This window comes from Ixodes scapularis, unplaced genomic scaffold (assembly GCF_016920785.2).
Source record: "Ixodes scapularis isolate PalLabHiFi unplaced genomic scaffold, ASM1692078v2 PGA_scaffold11__112_contigs__length_91849675, whole genome shotgun sequence".
Lineage (NCBI taxonomy): Eukaryota > Metazoa > Arthropoda > Arachnida > Ixodida > Ixodidae > Ixodes > Ixodes scapularis.
The window spans coordinates 86,326,798-86,350,726 of NW_024609837.1; the positions used below are offsets into that span (position 1 = coordinate 86,326,798).

The 23,929-nt window shown below is 49.4% G+C and overlaps 1 protein-coding gene across 50 annotated transcripts in view; it reads left to right on the forward strand.

Moving 5' to 3' along the window:
- Positions 1-23,929, forward strand: part of LOC8035274 — a 306,866-nt gene that overhangs the window by 183,740 nt on the left and 99,197 nt on the right. For all 50 annotated transcript variants that reach the window (XM_040211414.3, XM_040211438.3, XM_040211445.3 and 47 more), the window contains 5 exons: positions 4,754-4,810; positions 13,010-13,053; positions 18,896-18,968; positions 20,453-20,560; positions 21,780-21,908. In XM_040211414.3, the coding sequence (XP_040067348.1) occupies positions 4,754-4,810; positions 13,010-13,053; positions 18,896-18,968; positions 20,453-20,560; positions 21,780-21,908 (411 nt within the window). The remainder of the gene's footprint in view (positions 1-4,753; positions 4,811-13,009; positions 13,054-18,895; positions 18,969-20,452; positions 20,561-21,779; positions 21,909-23,929) is intronic.

The following is a 23,929-nucleotide window of genomic DNA, read 5'->3' on the forward strand; positions in this document are numbered from 1 at the left end:
TGAGTGAGAATAAATATTATCACCTTCCCACAACATCCACCCCTTTCTCCCCCCTCCCTTTCCTGAGTTGGGGAGATATCAGGCCACTCCAGGAAGCAGCCTGCAGATTGCGCTTTTCGGCTACTCATTCTCAACACATTCGAACGTGGAAGTAAACACATTGCATGAACGACGCCCAGTTTATTTTCAACCTAAATAATGTGGCTCTATACTATTGGGACCCAATCAATTTCATCATCAATCATTATTTGTTACGATTTCATGGTGAAAGTGTGTTCGTCATGATGCCACAAAAGTGATTGATACAAGGGGAGAAATAGATGATTTGCAATTTTCCCAAGCGCCCCGGCCTGCGTGCGCGAGGAATTGTGGGAGAGACTGTCCCTCGCCTGGCCACTCTGCCTTGAGATCGCATTGCCTTTTCGCTTGCCTTTTCTTAATCCTCTGTTTTTTGATTACATTACCTATTTTTATCTATTCCAGCGTATTTTTGATTGCTTCTAATTGTTTCTATTCTCTTCTGCGTGCGATATTTCTTGTATATATAGTATTTGTGTCTTTATTTTGCCTTTTTCGACGGGAGTGCCGACAGACAACACGCCGCTTCGCGCGTCGTTCCCGGGGTGAGTATTACCATTGCTACATTCCTATCGTGCTGTTAGGTGTTCATTTTCGTTTATTTGACCCGCATGCAGTCGAGAGGAGCCGTTTATGAACACCCGCGCAGATGTCATAGGGATAGGCAGAGCTCTGAATCAACAATCGCGAGGCCAGAGCCGAGTGCGCCGTGATTTGGCCATCCACGCTCCCTCCGTCGACTCGCACTATAGCCTATGCCTTCGAGTGCCGCTTACTTGACCAAGATACAGCACGCCGCTTTGCCGTCGCGAATCATTTCTGCGAATGCCTGCGAAACCGTAACACCATTCGGCATATCCAACGCTGCGGCGCCTGACAACTGCACGCAGCGGCTCGAGCCCTTAGCAAGCGCCGGCGGTTCAACGTCGCGGCTTGTATGCGCCTTTGGCATGCATTCAGGATCAGTCTGCTCGGTGATTGTCAGTTGCTGACATCTTGACGCGAGAAATAAAATTATCGAAGGAACTACGAGTTTCAAGATGACTGCCTGGGCGACAGCACATCTCTGCACTTGAAAAAGGGTGTTTGCGACTGACAACCGCTTAGCAGATAGATTAAGAAAGCATACCATAAGCGCATACAAGATGCGGCATTGGGCCACCGGCGCTTGCGAAGGGCTCGCGCCGCTGCGCGCAGTTTGTCACGCACATCGCACGTTGGATATGACGAACGGTGTTACGGCTTCGCAGGCATTCGGATTAATGATTTGCGGCAATACACCTCTGCACTTGAAAAAGGGCGTTGGCAACTGACAACCGCTTCGCAGATGGATTACGAAGGCATGCCATGCCATAGGCGCATTCAAACCGCGACATTGAGCCGTCGGCGTTTGCGAAGGGATCGCGCCGCAGCGCGCAGTTGTCAGGCGCCGCAGCGTTGCATATGCCTCAGCCTCGCAAACATTCGGACAAATGGTTCGCGGCGACAAAGCGGCGTGCTGTATCTTGGTCAAGTAAGCGGCACTCGAAGGCACACGCTACAGTGCGAGTCAACGGAGCGAGAGCGGGCGGCCAAATCACAGCGCACTCGCAGCTCTCGCATCGCGATCGTTGATTCAGAGCTCTGCCTACCCCTATGAGACGTGCGCGGGTGTTCATAAACGGCTCCACTCGACTGCAAGCTGGTCAAATGAACCAAAATGAACAGCTAACCGCTCGATATGAGTCGGTAGCAACGGTACTCACCCGGGGAACGACGCGCGAAGCGGAGTGTTGTCCGTCGGCACTCCCGTCGAAAAAGGCAAAATAAGGACACAAACACTATATATAATATATACAAGAAATATTGCGCGCAGAAGAGAATGGAAACACCAAGAAGCTATAAAAATACACTGGAATATATAAAAATAGGTAAGGAAATCGAAAGACAGAGGATTAAGAGGGGGCAAGCGAAAAGGCAGAGCGTCCAGGCGAGGGACAGTCTCTCCCACAATTCCTCGCGCGCAGGCCAGGGCGCTTGGGGCATTTTGCAAAAGGTCTATAGGTCCTCCCATTTATTTTGTGGAAATACTCGCTCCTGTGACGCTCTAGTGCGTAAGGTCAAAGCACCCGAGGCAGTGCTCTATCTCTCTCTCTCTTTTTTTTTTTATTCGCGCCACCACAAAAAAATAGCGGCCGAGCAACGAAATTCTATCAAAACCTCGCTTCTTAGAGAAAGTACACCAGGCTATAGGGTAGTGAATCTGCCAGAGAGTTTGTAGAAATAAAGGGCGACCATTGAATCTAGCCTTCTGCACATCCATGCCCGGGATATTTCCATTTTCCTCCCACGCGATTAAAAGGCAAGACGCTGGGGGAATTTATGTGCACTAACATGCTGCTTCTAAAAGAAAGTACCAGATTTCTAGTGCATGTCAACCTACACGTAAATAGTTTAATCAGTGTGCACAAACATTCGCGGCCTGAAGGATGACATGGAAGCATGGCGTAAAGCGGCTTGCTGGAAATATGTCTCTATTGCATTGCACTGGTGTGAAAATTATTATGTATTTTTGTTTTATTTCTTTGCGAAAATAAAAACAGCGTTTAGAAACCGAACACTGTGCGTTTCGAGGTGCGCTTCAACCCTTCCTGACGCTAATCTTTCCAATTTTGAATAAATCTGGGACAGCGTTGATCGCGCAAGCCCGCGCCAATATTTAAAGGTCTTTATCAAGTTATAAAACAGTCATCAAGCAGAGGTAAGGACGAATAAATACGTAAAAGAGAACAAACTGGGATGAACAACCTATGAGAGATGTGTTTCAAACAGTAATGAAGAGATTAGGGAAAGCCACTTGATTTATAAGTTTCGGAAACAAAAGTATTATCGACGACCTGAACCCTTTATTGCGCAAGTCAATCCTCTTGCAGAGACGGGAATGGTTCCAGCAGCTGCGCGATGCCAGAGAGCGGCTGCTGGAATGAATGAACCCAGCATACCAAGACCCCTCGATCTTCACCGACCGAGCGGCCTCGGACCAGCAGCTCATGAAAAAAAGCGTTCGGTCGCGCTGGCTTCCTCAATCTCGCGGATTGAGCGTGACCGCGTCAACGAGGGAAGACACCTGGACGTCTCAAGGTCGTTGTGGCGCTCGCAGCTAGCCGCTCATTTCGCGGTTTTTGAGGATTATCCATACAGAAAATGCCGACACGAAACGAGCCCCTGCCGTCACGTGATTTTTGGGAGAGGGTGAAAAGAGGAGGGCGCGAGGGCCATTTTCCTACCGTGCGGAAAATGGTTTCGTTGGTCGGTCTTTAAAACAAATCTGTAAAAACAAAAACAAAACTAAAAAAGAATGCAGTTTTCTTTAAAGACTTGTTGAAAACACACGAAAAGGGGGAAAGTGATTGTCCTCGCATTTTGGATTGGGAAAGGGGAGGAAGGTTTTGCATCCGGATTACGGTGCACGGAATGCATCTCCGACTGGTGCGTTTAGCGTCCTTTCCGCCCGTGCATTGAAAGTAGTCCCGGAGTGTCAACAAATGACATTGCAAAAGCCGGAAAGTCGGATGAAGCTGGTATTAGTAGTTTCACTGTGCCAGCGCTTTTAAAGAAACTGTTTGCACGATTCTAACGCGAAGGCAGATTTAGCTTTGAGATAATCAAAAAGTAAATTGCTGACGATACTACCGAGGAAGTAAAATAATGAAGATTGACCAGATACCTCATAGAACGGATCTTATGAAACGCACGCCAACGCAAGAATAAATGCCGTGCACAAGTTCGACGAGTGTTCTTTGCTGTCCACAGAGGTAATTAATACTTGTTTAGGTCTAAAGCGTTTTAAGTTCTGCGCTTCCTGCGCATGTACGAGTGCGCAGCCGTCGCCTTTGGCAGGGTTGCCTTTCAAACGCTTTGTGAGCTCGTCGCTTGTCTGGGATTGTGAGGCCACGCAGTGCTGCTCCGTTGTTATCTTTTTCCACCAGCGTGATGCCCTTTCGTTTAAATAAAGCCTCTTAGTAGATTTTTTTTTTCTTCTCATCTTAAAACTACAGACGCGAGTTCATAGACACGAGAGAGAATGCACGATACCAAAATGGCGAGCGTAAACAAACAGTCACGATGGTGATGGATCTGGCCACTTTATATCGAGCATTGAGTTTTCCTTGAGTTGAATACGGAGTTTGCAAACATAGAACGAACGAATGCAGCACAGCGCGAGAGTTGACTTCCTCCTTCCCGCGCATGCACAATCAGGAGACTATGCAAACTGGGAGGGCGTTTTTGCTTTTCGTAGTTTTGTTTCCTCCCCCTCCGCGTGGCCGTGGAAATGACCTTGAGTGCCTCCCGGAACGCCGCGTCCAGAATCTAACTCAATCTTTTTTATTTTTATTTTATTTAGAAAGTGGATTTAGTGTTCGTTGTAACAGTATGATGCTTTGAAAACTGTTGTTTTGTCTGGACCAAATTTAAATAGGTAGGGCCTTGAAATCATATATTTTCTGAAGGCTGGTCGTTATAACTGATAGGTCGTTATATGTGAGATCACTATAAGTGGGTTTGACTGGATGACGTCGTCGGGAGAAAGTCGAGAGTGCTTTTTTGGACGTGAAGAGCGCATCAGTCAGGGACGCATTGCAGGCGCCGTGTTTTGACGCGGCGTGGGTCTGAAGAGCCCTTTTTGTTTGTCCAGGATGCCGATGCCATCATCGGCGTGGGCGGCGCCAACATCAACAGCCTGAGAAGAGAGGTGAGTGGGGTCTCCCCGGCGGTTTCATCCCCCTTTGGCACTTTTGGTGGAGTCCTCCATCCACGTGTGAGCCAGCCGACTGCTCTTTTCCGGTCGGTTTCGCTGCCGAGGTCGGCGTCGCCACAATCGGGACCGCAGACACGTTTCTCGGCTTTGGTCGGATGACGGCTTCTGAAATGGACGTTTGTACAGGGAAAAACATTCAGATGTTTGCTTACACCAGCATTTTAGAGACACAGCGCTCGTAAGCCCACAACTGACGTGTGTTCCATGGTTGCGAAGCCGACACCCGTCCCAATGGCCCATGTGTAAGTGCTAGCAAGAAGGGCAGTGGCAAATGCAACACGCGGATTTTTTTCATTTTTCGGGCAACTCTATGAAAAGCTGCCTTTCGCTTATGAGTTCTGTGCTTTGGGCCCGTCGTGCGCGTGTCCCTGCCCTTGCATGCTGGAGCCGTGCCCTGGTGCCTCGAGGGGTAGCATCCCATACGCACTGCTGCTTTTTCTTCCAAGATTGGCGCGGCGCGTTGTTGGCTCGGCGCCGTCGTAACCAGTTTTCATTACTGCGGCAAGGTGTCTCGCTTTGCAGCCCACCTCAGGCTTCGCTGCGGGCAGATTAAAGAGGAGCTCTGGCGGCTTTTCGGGCAACTGAAAACAAAACACGTTTTCGGAGTGCCCACGCTTCGCTCTTCCGAGTGTGCTATTTGTTATCTCTAAATTGTGGGGATACGTAAGGATTACGTACCTTTTATGTCCAGCGATCGGTGCTCAAAGAGAAATCTGATGCCCGTCCCACCGCGCGGCCGACTGCTACTACCAGCGAGGGCGGTCGCCGCGCCGGGTTCGTCCAACGCCATGCCAACAACGATGATCTTGGCATCCAACAGCGTTTATTGAGTACCAGGGGTCCCCAACAAGACACTGCGGTCAAGCGAGCCGTGGACACAGTGTGCCCGCAGCGCCCGCCGACCTGAGAGCCAAAGGGGTAGTTGCAAGCGGAGTCATCGTCAATCGTGCGAGCTCACGCAGCTATCCATCGTCGCAGGAGAGTCCGGCCTACCCTCCGAGTGGACGGTCGTTTGGTCGGGGAGTCCTGGATTGAACTCCGGGCGAGGGGTCGAGTCGCAGCGTGCGCTCGTCCGACCGGCGATGACTCAACGCTAGCGTTTCCCCTGGTTCTGACAGTTGTCGTTCCCTCCTCCTAGTGGACGTCCGTCTGCGAAGAGCCCTGGCCCCGAACTCCTGCGACGACGGGTGGCGGCGTGAGCTCGTCCAACCGGCGATGACTCCGCTCGCAATTACCCCTTTGGCTCTCAGGTCGGCGGGTGATGCGGGCACTCTGTTTCCACGGCTCGCTTGACCGCAGTGTCTTGTTGGGGACCCCTGGCACTCAAAAAGCACGAGGTACACCTAAGCCTTTCTTATGAGTTCTGAATGAGAAAGCATGCAAGCCGCTTGTCCGCTTTCTTTGTCGTCTGCTGCATACCAGCAAGCGCGCACTTCGGGATCTCGGAGGCCATGGCGCAGCGACGAGTGGGAGCCCCGTTGACGTGCACCAGCCAATGGAAGCGAAGGCACGGGGGAACTATCTGCCGTTTTTGCGCTTCCAACTGATGACGTGAGCTCATTCCATGAGACAGTTAACGCTTTCGCATCAATAAACGCTGTTGGATACCGGGATCATCGTTGTTGGCATGGCGTTCGTGAACCCGGCGCGGCGACCGCCCTCCCTGGTAACCGTCAGCCACGCCGTGGGACAGCCATCGGATTCCCCTTTCAGCACTGGTCCCCGGACGTAAAAGGTACGTAATCTGCCATTTATTCCCACAAAGTTCAGTGGCTATTGGGAAAACCGCAAAAAATGAGATTCCAAAACTGATGTTCCAATTTTCCTGATCTCCAGCGGGGTGACGTCGCATGTTGCACAACCTGCGAGTCAAGCATAACGTGCGAGTCGAATGGGCAGCCTATAAAAACGGAACATTTTGCGCATGTTTTTTTTTTGTTTTGCCGGCGTGAGCTTAACTAACTTTTGTTTCACACCTTCGAGCTTATCATAGCCCGTCGAGACGAGCTGTACCGCCCCTATATTGCTCCATATTACAACATCTGACGCTGCGTTTTCGGTGTTGCCGTTAGGGCCTCCCGGTCTCTCGGGCCAAGCTTGAAACTCCAGTAACTTTGCGAGAAATAATTATAGTGACTGGAATTCTTGTGCCTAGTGGTTTAGACGCATCCATTAGCGTGTCGAACCAATTTTGAGACAAATCGGAGACCGTCGAAGCTTCGCCAGAGCTCTCCCTCTTACTTGTCTCGTGCGCCTGCCTGCTACGCTTCCCGGTGTCTGCTGCATTGCACCCAGCTTCGAAAGGGGTGTGCCAGAGCCGTATATTGGGAGAGTTTGGCCAGTGGGTGTGGCGACGAAGGCGCCGGAGAGGAGGAAAGTAAATGAAAGGGAGGAGAGCGCCGAAGGAGCGAGAGAGAAAGAAGGGAGCAGAGAGGAGACGACCGCCATTTTTTAGCAACGCTATCGGAAACTGGTCGGAGAAGAGCACTGCTGAGGCTACGCGTCGTCTGCTATGGGCCGACTTCTTTTTCGCCTGAATAAAAGTTTGTGGCCATGCGCCGAAAAGTCTTCATTTATTAGCTTTTTCACCGACCGAGGAATAACAGTATGTCATTTTCTTGCCAGAGCCAGCGATATAAAAGGAAACAATCGAGATTTAGATGCCGATCCCACCCATTCCGCCGGGAGAATGAACGAAGATGGCGGCCCTCCCCACACAGCTGGGAGCAGCCGGGAGTTCACGCGCATGCGCTCAAGCCTCGCTCTGCGGCGCGTGCTAATTGGCTCACTCGGGAGGAGAGCGTTACGGCGGCGAGATCATTAGACTGACCAAACTCTCCCCCTATACGGCTCTGGGGTGTAATTGGGTCGTGCGAACACTTCTATACTAATCTGAAAGTTGCACGAGAACAAACGGTCTCCGCCGGCAACCGGGGAAGGAGTGCACCGTCGATTGCTATTCGTCGATCATTCGTAACACGGCGTCCACGAGAGAGTGTGGACTGGTTCGTATATTTGAATTTCATGTGCGACCGGGTGCGTCGCAAGCACCTGCAAATGCTTACGACGCAAAAATGCTCCACTGGCACCATCTATTGTTAACCTAAGAACACCTTCAACCTGCATGTAAGCAGATTGAAGGCGTTGCGGTGTTTGCGAAATCGAATCTACGCACTATCTACAAAAGGTGGTTCGGATGACACTGTGAGAATTATTTCCAGCACTATGTATGAGAAATGGCAGCTTATAACATGGTAAGAGTTTCCAAAGTCTACGGTGAAGGAACCATAAAATACTTGAGGAATATATATGCAGATATAATCTTAGCTGAAAATAATTGGGAAATGTATGCGGATAGGATGTGTTCCAGGGTCACCCAATAGATGGAGCCAGTTTGATTTTGCGACACATTCGAATGCGTTCTGGTCATGACTGATTTGTTTGCACTCAAGCGCCTATTTGTGAAACCGACTTTAAGCGGGTGAACTGGCACCACAGTCTTTCGAAACGTGGGTCGTAGACTCGGTTTCTGTCGGGTGTGACGGTGTCGCGCCCTTTCCTGGGTTACAGTGGGTTTTTGGGGGGATTTTCTGCATGTCTCCAGCTGTGCCTGTTTTGTGTGGCTAATGGCAGAGGCACCTGCTTGCACCACTAACACCCTAAATAAAAAAAAATTAAAAGAAATTTTAGGCCTGGCGGCACTAAGCCCCCCTCCCTTCTGGCTGGCTTCCCGCGAGGTGCGTCATGTTACACGGCGGGGCGTCTGGACTACGGCTCGGCTGACAAGGGGCGTTCGCAAACTTTAGGTTTACCGACGCTTTTGTGACTGCGTTCCTTGGATCCCTTTGCGGATGGCGTTAAGTAAGGGGCTCTTACGTTCTTCGAGCGGTGAATGCGCCACAGTTATACGGATTGCGAGGTTGTAGCAACAGTGGCCCTAGTTAAATGTGGCCAGTGGGTGTCTCTTTGCGACGGGTGTTTGAAGCATTCTTAACCTGTAAAGTATCGAGTATTGATTCTAATTCCGTTTTCTCGTATTCACACACCCTCACAAATGTTTCTCTCCGGCTGTCGTCGGTAATGGGGCTTGCTACCTCCTCAAATATATGAACGCTGTAACCTCATCTGGAGATTTCTCTCGCCTGCACATGCTGCAAAATATGCATGCCAAAGGAAGGGACCTCATTTCTTGGTGAATTGTAATATTGCAATTGCTTCATTCTTTTTAAAGTAATTGTGTTTTGCGTATGTTTAGGCAGAGGGAACTTCGCTTATTTAGAGCAGTACTACAGCTGAACCTCGATTTTACGAAACCCGCTTTTATGAATTTCACGATTAAACAAACAAATTCGGATTCCCCGCGCAGCCTATGCGCGAGGTCTCCCTTCCTCTACTTCATGAAGTTTAACAAAATGAACTTCGTTAAACCGAGGTTAACCTGTACTGCTATCCCGGGCTCTTCAACGTGCATCGCGCAGTAGGGGAGCACGATCGCACGAAGGTATGATGCTTGTCGAGATTGAGACAGGCAGGGGGAGTACTGCGCCTAGGACTCCTAGGTTCTGCAGCATGAGAGTTCGCCCCCCCCTGCTCCAAGCTGCGCGGCACGTTAACAAAGACTCGGGCCAACGATGCCCCCTCACCCTAACTTTGTGGGACCGTCTTTGGTTGGGGGACAATGAACCCGTCGCATCTTATCTTGAATTTCCTTCAGGGCAGACGAAGAAGGTATCGGAGATGGTGTGAGCCGTAGTTCAGGCCCCTGTGGCCACGTGGTACTTTCCGTTTGATCAGACGCCGTTAACGAGGTCCCTGCAGTTGTGCTGGAATATGGCTCTTTCTTTTATTTTTGTTTTTATTTTGGTCTGGCTCTTGTCGCTTTCGCGGGCGGGTTTGTGCCGTGAACGATGTCGAGCTTCTTAGTTTTAAACGGCCCCGTTATCTGCAAGCGGCGGGCATCTCTCGGAGCGTGCCTGGTGTCGGTGAATCGGTCGGTGCAAAGTCGCTGGAACGTTGCCGAATCCCCGGGCCTCGAAGCCTTCGCCACATTCAAAAATGAAGCGCACTGATTGGCCGCTTTCGGTGGCCGGTCCGAGTCAGCCGATCCGAGGCCAATGTTGCGGCTTGCCAACAAGGCAGAGGCTCGTCAGTTTTACCTAGAGCCCCTTGATACGCAGTGCTTGGGACGTTCCGTGTGAGTATCTCGGTTCCAAGATGACGCGACGTCGGCGCCGCTGTCGGTGCTAAGTCTGCTCCGAGTAAGTGCGGCATGGTGTTTGTGAGTAAAAAGAGGTGGGGTGTTGCCCAGTGGAGTGCTGATATTGCGTTGAGTCAGCGCTGTGCATAGAGGTAATATACTGGGTGACCCAAGGAGTGGCCAGGCTCTTTAAATCGACTGCAAAATTCAGTTTCTTAACCTATCGTGCTACAATTTTGTGCAGCGTTGCCCACAGATGGTGCATTTTTTTGTAAAATTTGCAAAGAGCAAACTCACCTGAGGATAAAGTAAAGAAAGAAAAAGATTGAGGTACACCTGAGCATTCCTTATGAGTTGTGAATGCGAAAGCATGCAAGCCGCTCCTCCGCTCCCTTTTACAGCGGAGCTGTTAAGGGCTAGTTTCCCCAGGATCGTGTCCCCCGCTAAGAAATGTCGACACAAAACTCTGCCATCTATGAGCAACGGCGGCAATCAGACAATCGGCTTGCCGGCCTTGCTCATAGATGGCGACAACCTTTCCAGCTTTTTGACTCTAGTTTTCTCCAGAGTGGAAAGGCTGGATTTCTCTAGGCGTCGTCCTAGATGTCGTCCTTGAGGTCGTCCTTGAAGTTGTCCTCGAGGTCATCCTAGAAGTTGTCCTTGAGGTCACCCTAGACTTCATCCTTAAGGTCGTCCTAGACGTCGTCCTTGAGGTCGTCCGAGATGTTGTCTTCAAAATTATCCTAGAAGTTGTCCCTGAGGTCATCCTCTGGGCGTCGTCCTCGAGTTTGTCTTGGAAGTCGTCCTTGAGGTCGACTCTGAGGTCGTCTTCAAGGTCGTCGTCCTAGACGTCGTCCTTAGGCGGCGTCGTAGAAGTCTTCCTTAGGCGTCGTCTATGAGGTCGTCCAAGAAGTCGTCCTTGAGGTCGCCTGACCATAGTTTAGCTTCGCTGATCTTTCTTCTTCACCAGAGTGGAAAGGCTGAAAGTTTTTTTTGTCTGCTGCATACTTTTCGTCGCCAGTCAGTGCGCGTGTGCCCCTGGGCAATTAACCTTGACGCTCTGTGTTAACGCCGGACTGATGGACACGCAGCACCATGGGGTGAGTGGTCGTGGGAACTGACGAGCACAGCGGCCAATGGGAGCCCCGTCGACGCGTGCCAGCCAATGGAACCGAAGGAAACTAAGTGCCGTTTTCGCACTTCGAACTGATGACGTCGGCTCACTCCATGAGGCAGTTAATCCATTAACTGTCTCATGGAGCGAGCTGCATTAAAAAGGCTTATCTCCTATGGAAACGCAGCGAAGCCACCGGTCTTCAAACAATACGGCGCCGCTTTGCACGGGAGACAGGAGATGGCATGGCGCAAGTCGTCGCGATGCCAACTTACGCCAACGAATGAGCATACGGCGCCGAGAGCCGGCGTCATTAGCAGACAATCTTTTCGACTCAAAAGCGGCACGCGTTCCGCAAGCGGCGACAGTCGCAGAAACAAAAACAGGTGTGGTAACAACAAGGAACTGCAAAGCAGACGACGTTAGTAACCCGAAAAATACAGTCAAAATATCCCGACAAACCATTTTTTAATCGATTATCTGTCCATTCAATATGTTTTGTTAGTAAGGATGATCAAATAATGCATTGGCAACTGATATGAGAAAAGCTCGCGCCGCTTTTGAGTCGAAACAATCGTCTGCTGAAGACGCCAGCTCTCGGCGGCGTATGCTCGTTCGTTGGCGGCAGTTGGCATCGCGACCGCTTGCGCCATCTCTTGTCTCCTGTGCGAAGCGGCGCCATATTGTTTGAAGACCAGTGATTTTACTGCGTTTTCATAGGACCTAAGCCTTTTTCTTTCTTTACTTTTTCCTCAGGTAAGCTTGCTCTTTGCAAATTTTACAAAAAAATGCACTATCTGTGGGCAAAGCTGCACAAAATCTTAGTGCGATAGGCTAAGAAACCGAATTTTGCGGTCGATTTAAAGGGCCTGGCCGCTCCTTGGGTCACCCAGTAGTAATCTAGAGGGAAGGTCCCGTTCATTCGTACCGCTTTGGAACAGCGGGGCATAGGCGCGTACATTGGTGGTCTCGGTTTGGGGTCTCGATCTGCCTACTGCCGGCGACGCCTTATATACACAAGGAAGCTGCAAAACATCACCTGTAAGGTTTGTACCAAGTAGCTCTTTCCTAGCTTACTTTGCAGAAAAACACCGGGATTGCGCATCGTATAACAATAAAGTTGACAAGCGCTCAAGCAACTCAAAATCAGTGCGGCAGGACGAACACACCTAACCTTTTTTCTGCTTTCTTTCTCCGCTCTTCTGCCTCTTTCTCTTTTTTTCTCTCGGAACCGCCGACATCTGCTCTCAGGATTTTCCGCGTTCTGTTCCCGTCTTTAACTCTCTGTGCTGCGACTCTTGTTACCCTGAGGCGTAACCTTTTAGTGACTCTAGTTGGACGTTTTCTCAAGTTTCTGCCGATTTGCAAACAGATGAGCAGCCTTTTCTGGTGTGCTGGCACAGTTCGTGTGCTCTTAGATTTTTTTTCTTTAATTCCGTTAGGCACCAAGTCATGCAGTTAAGTAAGAAACTAGTAGTTTCTACGCCGGTTTTGTGGCAGCAGTTTCTCCAGTCGGCGATGACAACGCCGGCATCTCGCGGTGCGATTAGCGACCCGTCTCGTTTGCAGACAACGGCACCGCACGTGGTGTCTGTGCGCGACCGCGTTTTTGGGGAAGTTTGAGGGTTGGGGCAGGAGCAGGTGCCTCTGTAGGCCAGGGTCCCCCTCGGACTAAGATGATTCAGCATTGTTCTTGTCGCCCTCTTCTTTTTCTCCTCTCTCCATGGCCTCCTTTGGTCGGGCGTGACCCCGTACGCAAACCGCAAATGCCACCAACGAATGTCTCCTCTCCTCCGATTCCTGACCGTTCCCGCTGCCCCAGTTCAAAGCAAGTATTTCGGTGCCAGACTGTCCCGGCCCAGAACGGTAGGTCCTCTTTCCCTCTTCTAGCCGGCCCTCGGACGCCCTCCTCCCCCTTCTCTGCCAGGTGGCGCCGGGGTGCACCCAGGTGGTCTTTCACTTCGGCTTTCGATTGGCCTGACTCGGCCTGTGGGCCTCAAAAGAACCACTTTGTCGTTGGCACGTGCGCTGCACCCCTGTGTAAGGAGTGCGATTCGAGTTCCTTTGACGATTGCAGTGGTTGCGGACATACTCCAAACTAACCCGACTAACCTTTTGACCGAATTGAGATGCTGGAGCCGAACTGAGGCTTCAAGCCGAACTGAAATGTGGGCCGATTCGAAGATAGGGGGTTCTGACCCCCCCCGAAATTTTTTTCTGGGTACGGCCCTGGTCGTGCACTTGCAGCCAGCCGATTTTAATCTCCACCTCTGCGCACGCGCAGTGGCGCCGGTCGGCTACCGGATACTAAACCGGGACCGGTTCTCCGGTTTGCTGCAACTCTCCATTATATACCACCGATGCACATGATTCATAGGCGAAAATAAGACAATAGACACTTTCAAAATGGCCGCCGTTGTTCCCGAAAAACCCCCCCGAAATTTTTTTCTGGGTACGGCCCTGAACCCGACTAACCTTTTGGCCTAACTGAGATGCTGGAGCCAAACTGAGGCTTCCAGCCGAACTGAAAAGTGGGCCGATTTGAAGCATCCACTCAACTTGCAAATTATGGCTGAACTGAAAGTTAAACCAAATTGAATTGACCAGTCTAATTGGGAAGCAAGCTAGGTTGAAACGTCTAGCCATAATCGCAGCATTGAGGTGAAGTGGGACTTCAGCCAAATGGACATTTCGGCCCAACTGATCATTTCCAAATCAGAACGTCCAGCCAAATTCGGAGGGTTTTACCCGATCGAGCCTTCAGCTCAGGGATGGGCAAAATACATGCAAATATGTATTGAAATACAAATACAAAATACTTCGTCAAAAATGTATTTAATTACAAATCTAATTACATTTTCAAAAAAGCATTTAAGTATAAGATACAAATACAACCAAATGTATTTGGTCTCCTCCAAATACTTTTCCAAATACGTTCCTCAAAATTTGCGTCAGTGACTTCAGGGCACCTGCAACGGGTTTTTGGGTATCTCATTTTAATTTTGCATCGCACACTCGAGAGTTAGTGTGCGAGGCTCTAGTAACGTAATAGAAATATAATCACAAAAAAAATGTAATCACCTTGGACGTAATAGGTAAAAAAGTAGAGCTTCAAGCAGTTTTTTTTTTTTTTTGTCGATTACATTTTGGTATAGACCAAAGAACCGAGACGACCAAGACGCGCAGCACCAGCTAGAGAAATTTATTGTTGTAACTCGCACCAGTTACGAAAATTTGCGACCTGCGCATTTGAATGTTCCAGGCAAAAATATGGATGGAAATCAGGCTGGAAAGCATCACAAGTTGTCACAGGCACTTGTTTAACCAGTCTGCCTGTGAACGTCGATTTCGTCACTATTCTTGCCCTGGACTAGCACCGTAATCACAAAGTCACTAAACGCTTGTGCTTGATTGAGAGACACTGCATTCGGTGCAGAACGTAGTTTTCTTTCTGCTCTGGACAGTGACAATAAATTTGAGGGATGTATTTTCGCCCACAAAATTGTATTTAATTACAATTGCCATTTGAAATACCCACATTTTAGTATTTAAATACACACGTCAAATACACTACCCAATTTGTAATTAAATACAAATGCAAAATACAGAAAGTACTTGAAATATGTATTTCAAATACTTGTATTTGAAATACTGCCCATCCCTGCTTCAGCTGAATCGACAGATATTCAAAGGGGTCAAGAGAGAAGGTATCAGCATCAGAGTTGACACTGAGCCTTCTCTGACACGTGACCTGGGCCAATGCTGAATGCGATTCTCCTGGGCACAAATCTTTGAATCACACTTTTATACAGAAAGGTGACACGCACAAATAATTTGTTGTTGTTGTTGTTTTTGTAGAGCAGGTAGATAACAAGAGCCCCAGAACGACAGAAGTGAAAAATCTTTTTAATGCTCCCAGCGTCAGTACAGTTCAAGCTGAATTTGTTTTAGATGCGGAGCATCTCTTGCTCGGGCTATGTCCCGCGGCGTCGTAGTCCGCACTCACACTACGCATGCGCAACTCTCCTCGCTGCGCGTGCGTTCCCTCTCTCCAACAGCTGCGCGAAGTGCACGCAGCTACCAGCTGCGTCCCTCTCTCCAACAGCTGCGCGTGCGTTCTCTTTCTCTTCAACAGCTGCGCGAAGTGCACGCAGCTACCAGCTGCGTGCACTTCGCGTGCGTTCGCACCGCGCACGCAGGCGCAACTCTCCTCCTCTAGTTTCTTCTCCTTCAAGTTTATAAGCAGCGGTAGCGCGCTGCGCGCGTTCAAGGGGAGGAAGTGGCCGAGTGGTCTAACGCGTCTCAGCTCGGAGCGTGGAGCGAAAGCTTGCGCTGGGAACCTCCTGGGTTCGCGTCCCCGCCACCCCCTGCCCGTTTCGATCTGGATAAGTTTCGTACCAGCACGCGTTCGTGTGATGACTACTGCGTGATTCACGTTAAGAATCCCAGGTTAGTGGTTGTACTGCACTGGCTAAATTTCTCATCTATAGCTAAGAGACCGATTACCCGTTAAGGCGCATCTCCATCAAGGCTAGCTGTATAAACATAAAGAGCAAACCAATTTCTGCGTGCATTCAGTTCACCACTGTTGACTCCACTTCACTTCGTTCTTCCGATGAAGTGTGATGGAACGATGCTCCGCATCACACCACGGTTCCCCTCGGGAAGATGGTGTAATTTTTTTACAAATATTGGCATTACCATTGTGGAAATGTATATGACGTGTCGCAATCCAGAAACTTATGTAGAGGCTCACCTCGATGCGACGTCCCTGCCTCGCTCGCGAGTGGTTTTTAGCTTGAAATTAGTTTGCTCGGATCTGTGGAGCAAGGATCTCCTTGCCTGGGTCAAGTGTTGTGTAGTGATAAAAAGGTTTTCTTTTTTTCTTGTATCAGAAATGGAATGTTTTAGGAAGTTATTACGTCCTTGCCAATGCGCAGTTTGCCTGCAGAATGAGTCCACTGCACGTCCAATAGAAGAGGCGGCATTTTATTGAACTAAAATCCAGAGCTCAAATTTGTAGGCAGACTTCACTCCTACTAATTTACATTCTATGTTAGCGGCTGTCTCAATTAGTGATGATACTTTTGATAGCGAGCCATCTTCAAGTTGAGCCCACTGGGAAGCACTGGGCCCACATCGCCTGCAACATCGGTCCACGCACTCACCCGCGTGCTTTATTTCACATCGTCATAACCTCTCTGTCATCTATACGTCGCATGTCCTCCTCTTGTATATACCACCTCATAATCATCATCACTAGACGTTGCACGGCAGGCCTCCGTGGTACGGGCTGTTGCCTTTCCGTGGTGCCACGGCTCTCCTGAACCAATAAAGATCATCATCATCATCATCATCAACAACAACAACAACAACAACAACAAGACAAGAGTTTTGCTAAATGCGGTACTCCCCTTTGATCGTGGGGACCCCTAGTGGACCCCCCCCCCACCCAAATGTCGCTTCCCCCACCCAAAAGAAGGGGGAAGTGCAGGAAAGATGCCTGAATGCTTGACTAACTCTTCCACTGCTCTTTAATGAAGTCACAACGCCTTTAACAAATCAAGGACACCTTTCGAGTATGCTGAACGTTGCACCCCCTTCGCCGTGGCGTGGGTACGTCTGCACTCTGTGTGTAGCAGACGGATGCTGCTTACTGTGCTCGACTGTCGTATGCCCGGCTTGGAACTTGGGGGAAGCGTTGGCATGGGACCGCTTCGCTGACAGGATGTGGTTGCTTTTGCGTAGGAGGTCAGCTGATTTGGGACGGTTTGCTTTGGGAAAAGGGGGTGGTGTTGACCTTGAAGTGTCTGTCAAGTCCGTCCCAGCAAGCCCTCATTTTAAAAGTCGCGCATCTGGGATTTTATGGAAAGCGAGATTCGAAGAATGGGGTGTTGCGGTTGCGTGTGGGAGGAGGGGTATCCTCTGAAATGCTGCAGCGTGTGTCCACGGTCATCCGTAAAACACCAACATTGACGGTGCATTGGCCTCGTACAGTCTTCCACTGTACATGGAGTAGGAGCGTTGTGAGGTCTGCGGACAGAAAGCTCTCGAGAGGTCTTTGCCAGTGTCGTTGAATGCCAGGTATAGAAGGACTGTAGCTGCTCATGCAAACCAAGCATTCTGCCGAGGTATGCTCTAATAATGCTTTTGCTTTTCCTGGTATAGCTCTCAACCAACACCCCCTCGACAGCAAAGCTTTGCTATCTGGGCTTTGCTATCTGGGATGTAGCAAGGCCTTGCCTTGCTACCTCTCAACACAACTGTCCAGACCAAGTATAGAGACACGTTGCAGCCTGACCGAGATAATCAAAGGCAACTATACTCCCAAACACAAGTTTGTGCTCTTCTGTTGAGTATCTGAGGCAAGAGTTTAGGTCTACTACCACAGGCTGTGTTAATACAGTATAGACCACTTACAACGTAACCGCTTATAGTGCAGGACTGGGTATAACGCGGCTTTTTTAAACCGCCGGTTCGCCTCCCATAGAACTCCATGTAATTACATACCGCTTAAAATGCAGGCGCGCGAAGGGAAATAATGGCTATAGTGCGGTTTCTGGAACAGCCTGCCGACCGACGCAGCGAGCACGCTTCCCTGTGCGACACTAGATAACGACGCGAGCTGTGAGCGGCACTTGCGGGGTAAGGAGGTTGCTCGAAGAAGCGGGGAGAAGCGAAGAGAGAGGCTTCAGTTGCCATAGCGACGGAGGGACACACGCACGTGTCGTCGTTCACGTGCGTGCGTCCCTCCACTGCGTTGGAAAACAACCTCAACGACAGACCAATTGCAGGTCGAGGAGAAGTGTTTGCGCGCGTTGCATGCCGGTCGCGGGCCGGCTGCTTCTATCCGCAAACATCGCGTCGGTTGTGATTGTCGACGTAGACAGCGTGGTGGAAACCCATCGTTCCGCGTAAAAGCGCTATCCTTGACTGTGAATTTTCGTTGTGTGTCGCTATGATAAACCAGCACGAACTAGAAGGGAAGATTCACCTACTCGTGCGGCGATGTTGTGGCGGCGCTCTCAAGACGGCAGAAACGCCCGTGTCGTCGTGTTTGTTTACTTCGACTACAGTGGTGCTTTCTAAGCATTTGTGTTTTCGAACATCGCCCGGATCTCTTATTTGGAGCATTTCACGCCTGTGCTCAAGTTGAAAGTACTACTGGCGCGTACCGTGTAAAGGATGCGAATTTTCACGCGTTTTCATCGCCGGAGAAAAGTGATTAGGTTTAGCAATCCTGAACGCTCTCAGCGTCTGTCCGCAACCCGCGACTCCGTTAAAAGGCTGCGCCATGCAAAAGTCGCTAATTTCTTTCAATATGTGTGACACACTTGAGACAGAACTGTACTAGTCTGGTGAAATAAAGACTTTCCTCAAACTAAGCTTTATTTTTCGTCTAATATAAAATAAATTGTTTTACAAAGGTAAGTTGTCTCATGGCATGTATTTTGGCCTGAAAAATTGATGTTTTGGTTATAGCACGGTACCGCTTATAGTGCGGATTTTCGCGACTCACGCGACATACGTTATATGCGGTCTACACTGTATGCCAAATTTGAAAGCGGGTTGACAATGAAGTCGTTGGGGGCGGAACTTTCTGGGCCGGACTTGATCTTGGAGCACGGTGGGCGGGTGTGTGCCCCCCGCGACGGAGTGTTATTCGTCTACTTTTGTCTTCCCTGGCACGCTGTGGCTGTCCCCCCAGGATCTTGTCCATTGTGGCCGACTTGGACACCCTCGGAGAAATTCTGGCCAGCATCATTCCCAAGATGCATCACGTGAGTAGCCATGTTCGACTCTTCTCTTTTTTTTATTCGGCGTCTACTTTCTCGGGCGTCATTTTTTAGGCTAATCACCGACAAGATGAAAACAGCAGGGAGGAGTTTCAGTTGTCCCGTCTCCAGCATACATCTGCTACCTTCGACAGTACGGTAGACGCTCATTTATTCAAACTGCACGAAGCCCCAAATTTTATTCTGAATTATCAGAAATTATTCCTAATGGGACGCAAGTTAAAATTATGATTTGTTATATGAATATGGCTACACCTACAAAGCAGATATTTGATGATTTCCTTTACAAGGGCCTATTGACTATAATCAGGTATGCCACTCGTCGAACACTGGTGAAATGTATGACATAAGTTTATTCACCCCTCAAAAATGTTGTCTCTTGTGGACTATTAGCTATGAGCTCACTTCTTACCAAGTGCCTGTGCGCCGCGTAAAAGCAACACCCACGGAAGCGAGCTCTGCAGGCATTGCTTCTCCACAGTGCAATGGCGCTTGATAAGAAGCGCGCTCAACGGGACTGCGAGACCCAAAGAGTGTGAACTATACGAGAATGCCGTTTGATATAAGCAGTTAATAAATGCGCTGAAAACATAGCGGGAAAACCAGAATCTTTAAGTTTGTTTGAATTAACCGTAAGTGGGAAATATCCGAGTTTTAATTATCACGAACCTACTGCGGGCACGTCTGGCATCTGATTTGCACTTGCTGTCGAGCGAAGGAAACGCCAAGTGGAGCGACATACTCACGCAAGTTGCCTCAACGGCTTTGTGGAAGCATGATGCAGAAAGTAAACTAGCTTCAAATACTTTGTATGGAAATGTTCACGTCGTGTCTAGTCCAGGTCACTCTCCCACTCGCTTTAAGGGGCTCTATTAGTGCGAGCGTTTGAGTGCCAGTTGGTTGCATTTTGTTTCTGTGCTTTCGAGGTTGGCGTCAAACTCTTCCCACTCGTGTGCCGTATATGCGCGTCGATTGATGCTATACCTTCCAATTTCGGTTTCCAATGCTTTCAGACGAGAAAATGCATCGAGTACTGAGCTTGCACTTCCTCTGACAGTATGGTTACAGTGCCTGGAGTGTGTTTCCGACCAATGTGTTCGGCATCCGATACCGCCTGTGTGTTGAATGCAGTCCCAAAGTAACCATGGAATACACTGCACGAGCTGTCGCAATCTCAATGTTTGGTCGTGGAAGTTTCGACAGAAAAAGATGAGCGAACGTGACTGTGTCTGTCTGTTGCGTCGTCCCAACTTCTGACTGCCGAAGCTTCCACAAACCATCAAGCTCGAGAGAATCGACCCGCTGCAGAGCGTGCGCCCGCCATGTCCACCTCCGGCGCTCTACTGCACGGAGGGTCTGCGAACAAGGACGCACTAAATGCACCGGTCGGAGTCTCGTTCGTGGCCGGGGTATCGCCGACGCGTACAGGATTGATTCCCCGTGGGACTGAGGCTGCTTGGGTTTCACAGTTTGCGCAGCACACGGGCCAGAGCGGCCGCTCGGAGAGTGGGATGCGTCTGCTAATGCACAGGAGCCTCCGCGACCTCCTTTTCAAACGCATCAAAAGGCTGCCTAAGGTGGGTCCCGCCGGTCTCTGTCTCGGGCATCCCTTCCGAAACCGAGCAGTGCGCGACACGGGAACTACATGGGCTAGATCGATACCACGTAAACGACAAGCCCTTCCCATTTTGCTGTGGTCCATTGATCGCCGGACCGTTCGGAGTGGAAAATACGCAAAGAACTCGACTGCATTGTGTAGCTCTCATAGAGCTTTGGTGTAAACGTGAGTTGTATTCAGCTTTAGATTCACCACTAAAGTTTACTTTCTAAGAACTGCACTTCTGCCACATGGGTGCTTAGAACCAGTGCAGCCATTCGTCACCAGCTTTTGCCAACGTGCCCGATGGTAAGATGCGAGGCCTGCTCTCCGTCGTCCCGCTCACTGAAACAGTTTGAGGCAGAGCGGAGCGACGCCGCGATGGTGCTCTTAACGCCGTACGTACTGCTCGGGAAGTCGCGTTTCGGAACGGTGGCCGTCGCAAACGAGGTTTGCGCTAAAGCTCCTCGACGAAATTCGTGCTTTGCATTGATTACGAGAGCCGACAGCTGTTGTTGCGAGAACGCACGAGGCACGTGCCACGAGCGAGTGCCGCGTCACCATTTGCTTTCCAAGACTGAGCAGAGCGCGGCCCTCTTGCACTGGCTCGTTTGTTGCTACCTGTAAGACGGACGCAAATGCATTGAGAGGCTTGAGTCAGTTCGGCTCTAAGCAGCAAAGCCGGCATGTAAGCGGGTGTTGCGGGACGCGAACGGGCAAACGACTTGTATTGCGGCAGCGGACAAGGAAGGGAAAGAGTGCCATACCAAGTATGGCTTTCTAGATTGCAAACATTAATTTTTGCAAATTTCGTGTTTCGAAAAGTTTTGCAGAAAATGTAGCCCGCAGATAAATTGCCTGAAGTTGACAAGTGCATAACATATCGCTCTGTATCGCAAAATTCAGTGTCTGCAAAATATTTTCTACACCAACGTTTTGCAATATTTGTAGAATATTGAGCCCTCTAAAGTGAAGTTGTTTGCGGCAGTCGACGACAGATTATGGAACCGGTAGAAGGTCTGCCTCGAGCACTTGCCCGTTGCATTCCTCCGGGCTTTCTCTGCACGGGCAGTGAGGTTTAATCCGAGTCAGGAAGCTCACGCTCGAGGGTTCTCAACCTGTCGCCGACCGTGGCGACTTTGGTCGTTGTGGCGCAGGACACGGGTTGTGTGCTCAAACTGTCGTGGTCCATCTTTCAGTCCACGAGGCCCAAGATCGAGGTTAAACAGAGTTGCTGCCCTCGCTCCACGGAGCACATTGTCAGGGTGATGGGGTCGCCCTCGGTCGTGGTGGACAGCATCAAGCGGATCTGGGACATCATTGCGGAGGTGAGTGCCTCCTCCCGCCTCGTTACATCGGGGAACATGTATTAGATTCTACGCTCTATTAGAGCCTCAGATTGGGCAAGTTGGTTGTTCATGTTGGTCGACGTCGCAGTGCACTCAAAAAAATTTACCGCATCTCCACGTGGTGAATGATGTTGCTTGGGGCGGAGCTCTGGTGGTGCTTGTCTGCGTAGACGCTGAGCCGCAGCGTGCCGAGCCTTTCGTTCGTTTTCATCCATGTCAGAATGAGAATGTCTGGTTTGGAACGTGGTTATTCGCGACTCCAGCGACCTATAGGGGGCGCCACTATCGGGCAAATATGGCGGTCGAATCCAGGTCCTGCCGTTCCACGTGCCAGCTCAACACACAACACTGCGGCACCAGCAAGCAAGCATTCGACTCAAAATGGCTTGCCTCGCGTTTTATCTTCCACGTTGCGAATCTGCGGCGATGTGGTGGGGTAAGCAAACTTCCAGAGGCTTGACTTTCTTCGAGGAAAGGACTGCCCACTGTCCTTCCACAGTGCTGATGAAGGTTGATAAATGCAGAATGTCTGGCTCACGCGGTTCCATAGGTCGCGTGCAGAGCAACCTGGGTCACAAGGCGATACTACGGTTACGACACAGTCACCGGTGGAACTGTTCTGTCGCGCAAACCACCGACAACATGTAATCACGGAAGCCACAAGAGACGAGCAGAAATCGCGAAAAAACCTGTTGGCTTCAGTCCCCCTTCCAGATATTTCAGACTGTTAAAGAAAACAATACGGGAAAAGAGGGCGTGGTCGAGCCTATTTTAATCTGAAATTATTTATGCATATGTATGGCTACTGTCGCTCTTCACTGCATAAAAGATTGCGTAGATGGTCATTGTTAGCAACTCGTTGTCAGAAGGCACTACTCGTCACATGCTTACTGGTTCGGCAGTTCAAAGCTGTCTTAACGACCTAAATAACTTTGCCAATGGTAAAAAAAAAAAAATATTAATAAATGCGGGGATAAAAGGCTAGAGAAAAAAAAAACTATCAAGAACTCGCCAGAAATGTTGCATTCTTGCATATTCAGAGGTTCAGAACTTCGAAACATCTTTCTCCTACCAAAATGTCTACAGGCTAAAAGAAACACGTCCCAAAAACGTAAAGCGAAAAAAAAAAAAAAAAAAAATGTTTTTTTTTAGTGACGTGTTGAACTTGAACAATATTAGAAATCTTCTCCCATGAGTTAATTTATCCCTTAACTTGAAAAAAACAATAAATACATTATTTTGTATTCTGCAGATGGCAATGATATGTACTGTCTGTTGTGTTAATTTAAATGCGATACCTCAAACAACTTAGACAAAAATAAACACCAAGTTTAGGGCATAATTGCATGTAGATACATTTTTGGACATTTCTTCGATACTCACCTTAAATAACAATAAGGTTCGATGCTCACCTTAAACAACAATCTTAAGACGACACTTACCTAGGCTATACATAGATCAATCCTAAAAAGTTTAACATCTCTACCATAAATAACTTCGGCTACATCGCACTTCAAATCTGTTACAAACGATAATCGTCAAAAACCTGTCGTCATTCCTCGCTCCTTTGGGAATTTATTTCTTTAAAACTAAGCATGCCGCAACATTGAAATAAACGGCATTGTCTTTCGTAAACAACGCTACACCGCATGTAAAAGTTCGAGGAAAAAAAAAAATTACGAATGTACCTCACTACTTGAATTCAAATGAAACCGTCCGCCGGACTTTCGAAGTTCGACGTGGACCCCGTCTACGTGGACCCCTGCCGTCTGCGTTGCTGCCCGCCGTAGACCCTGGCAAGTTCCTTGGCATTATTTTTTACAGAAAGGGAGCTACGCTTTGTAATTGTACAAGAAAAAACCGGCCTGTGAATTACACCTTAGACAAAAAGTTTAGATGGCTACGTGCAGGCGTCAATTTTTACGGTCCATTTTAGATCGGGCCTGGTGACTTGAACCACCCTATATATTGCTAGTATCCGACCGCGGAAGCCCGCTCAC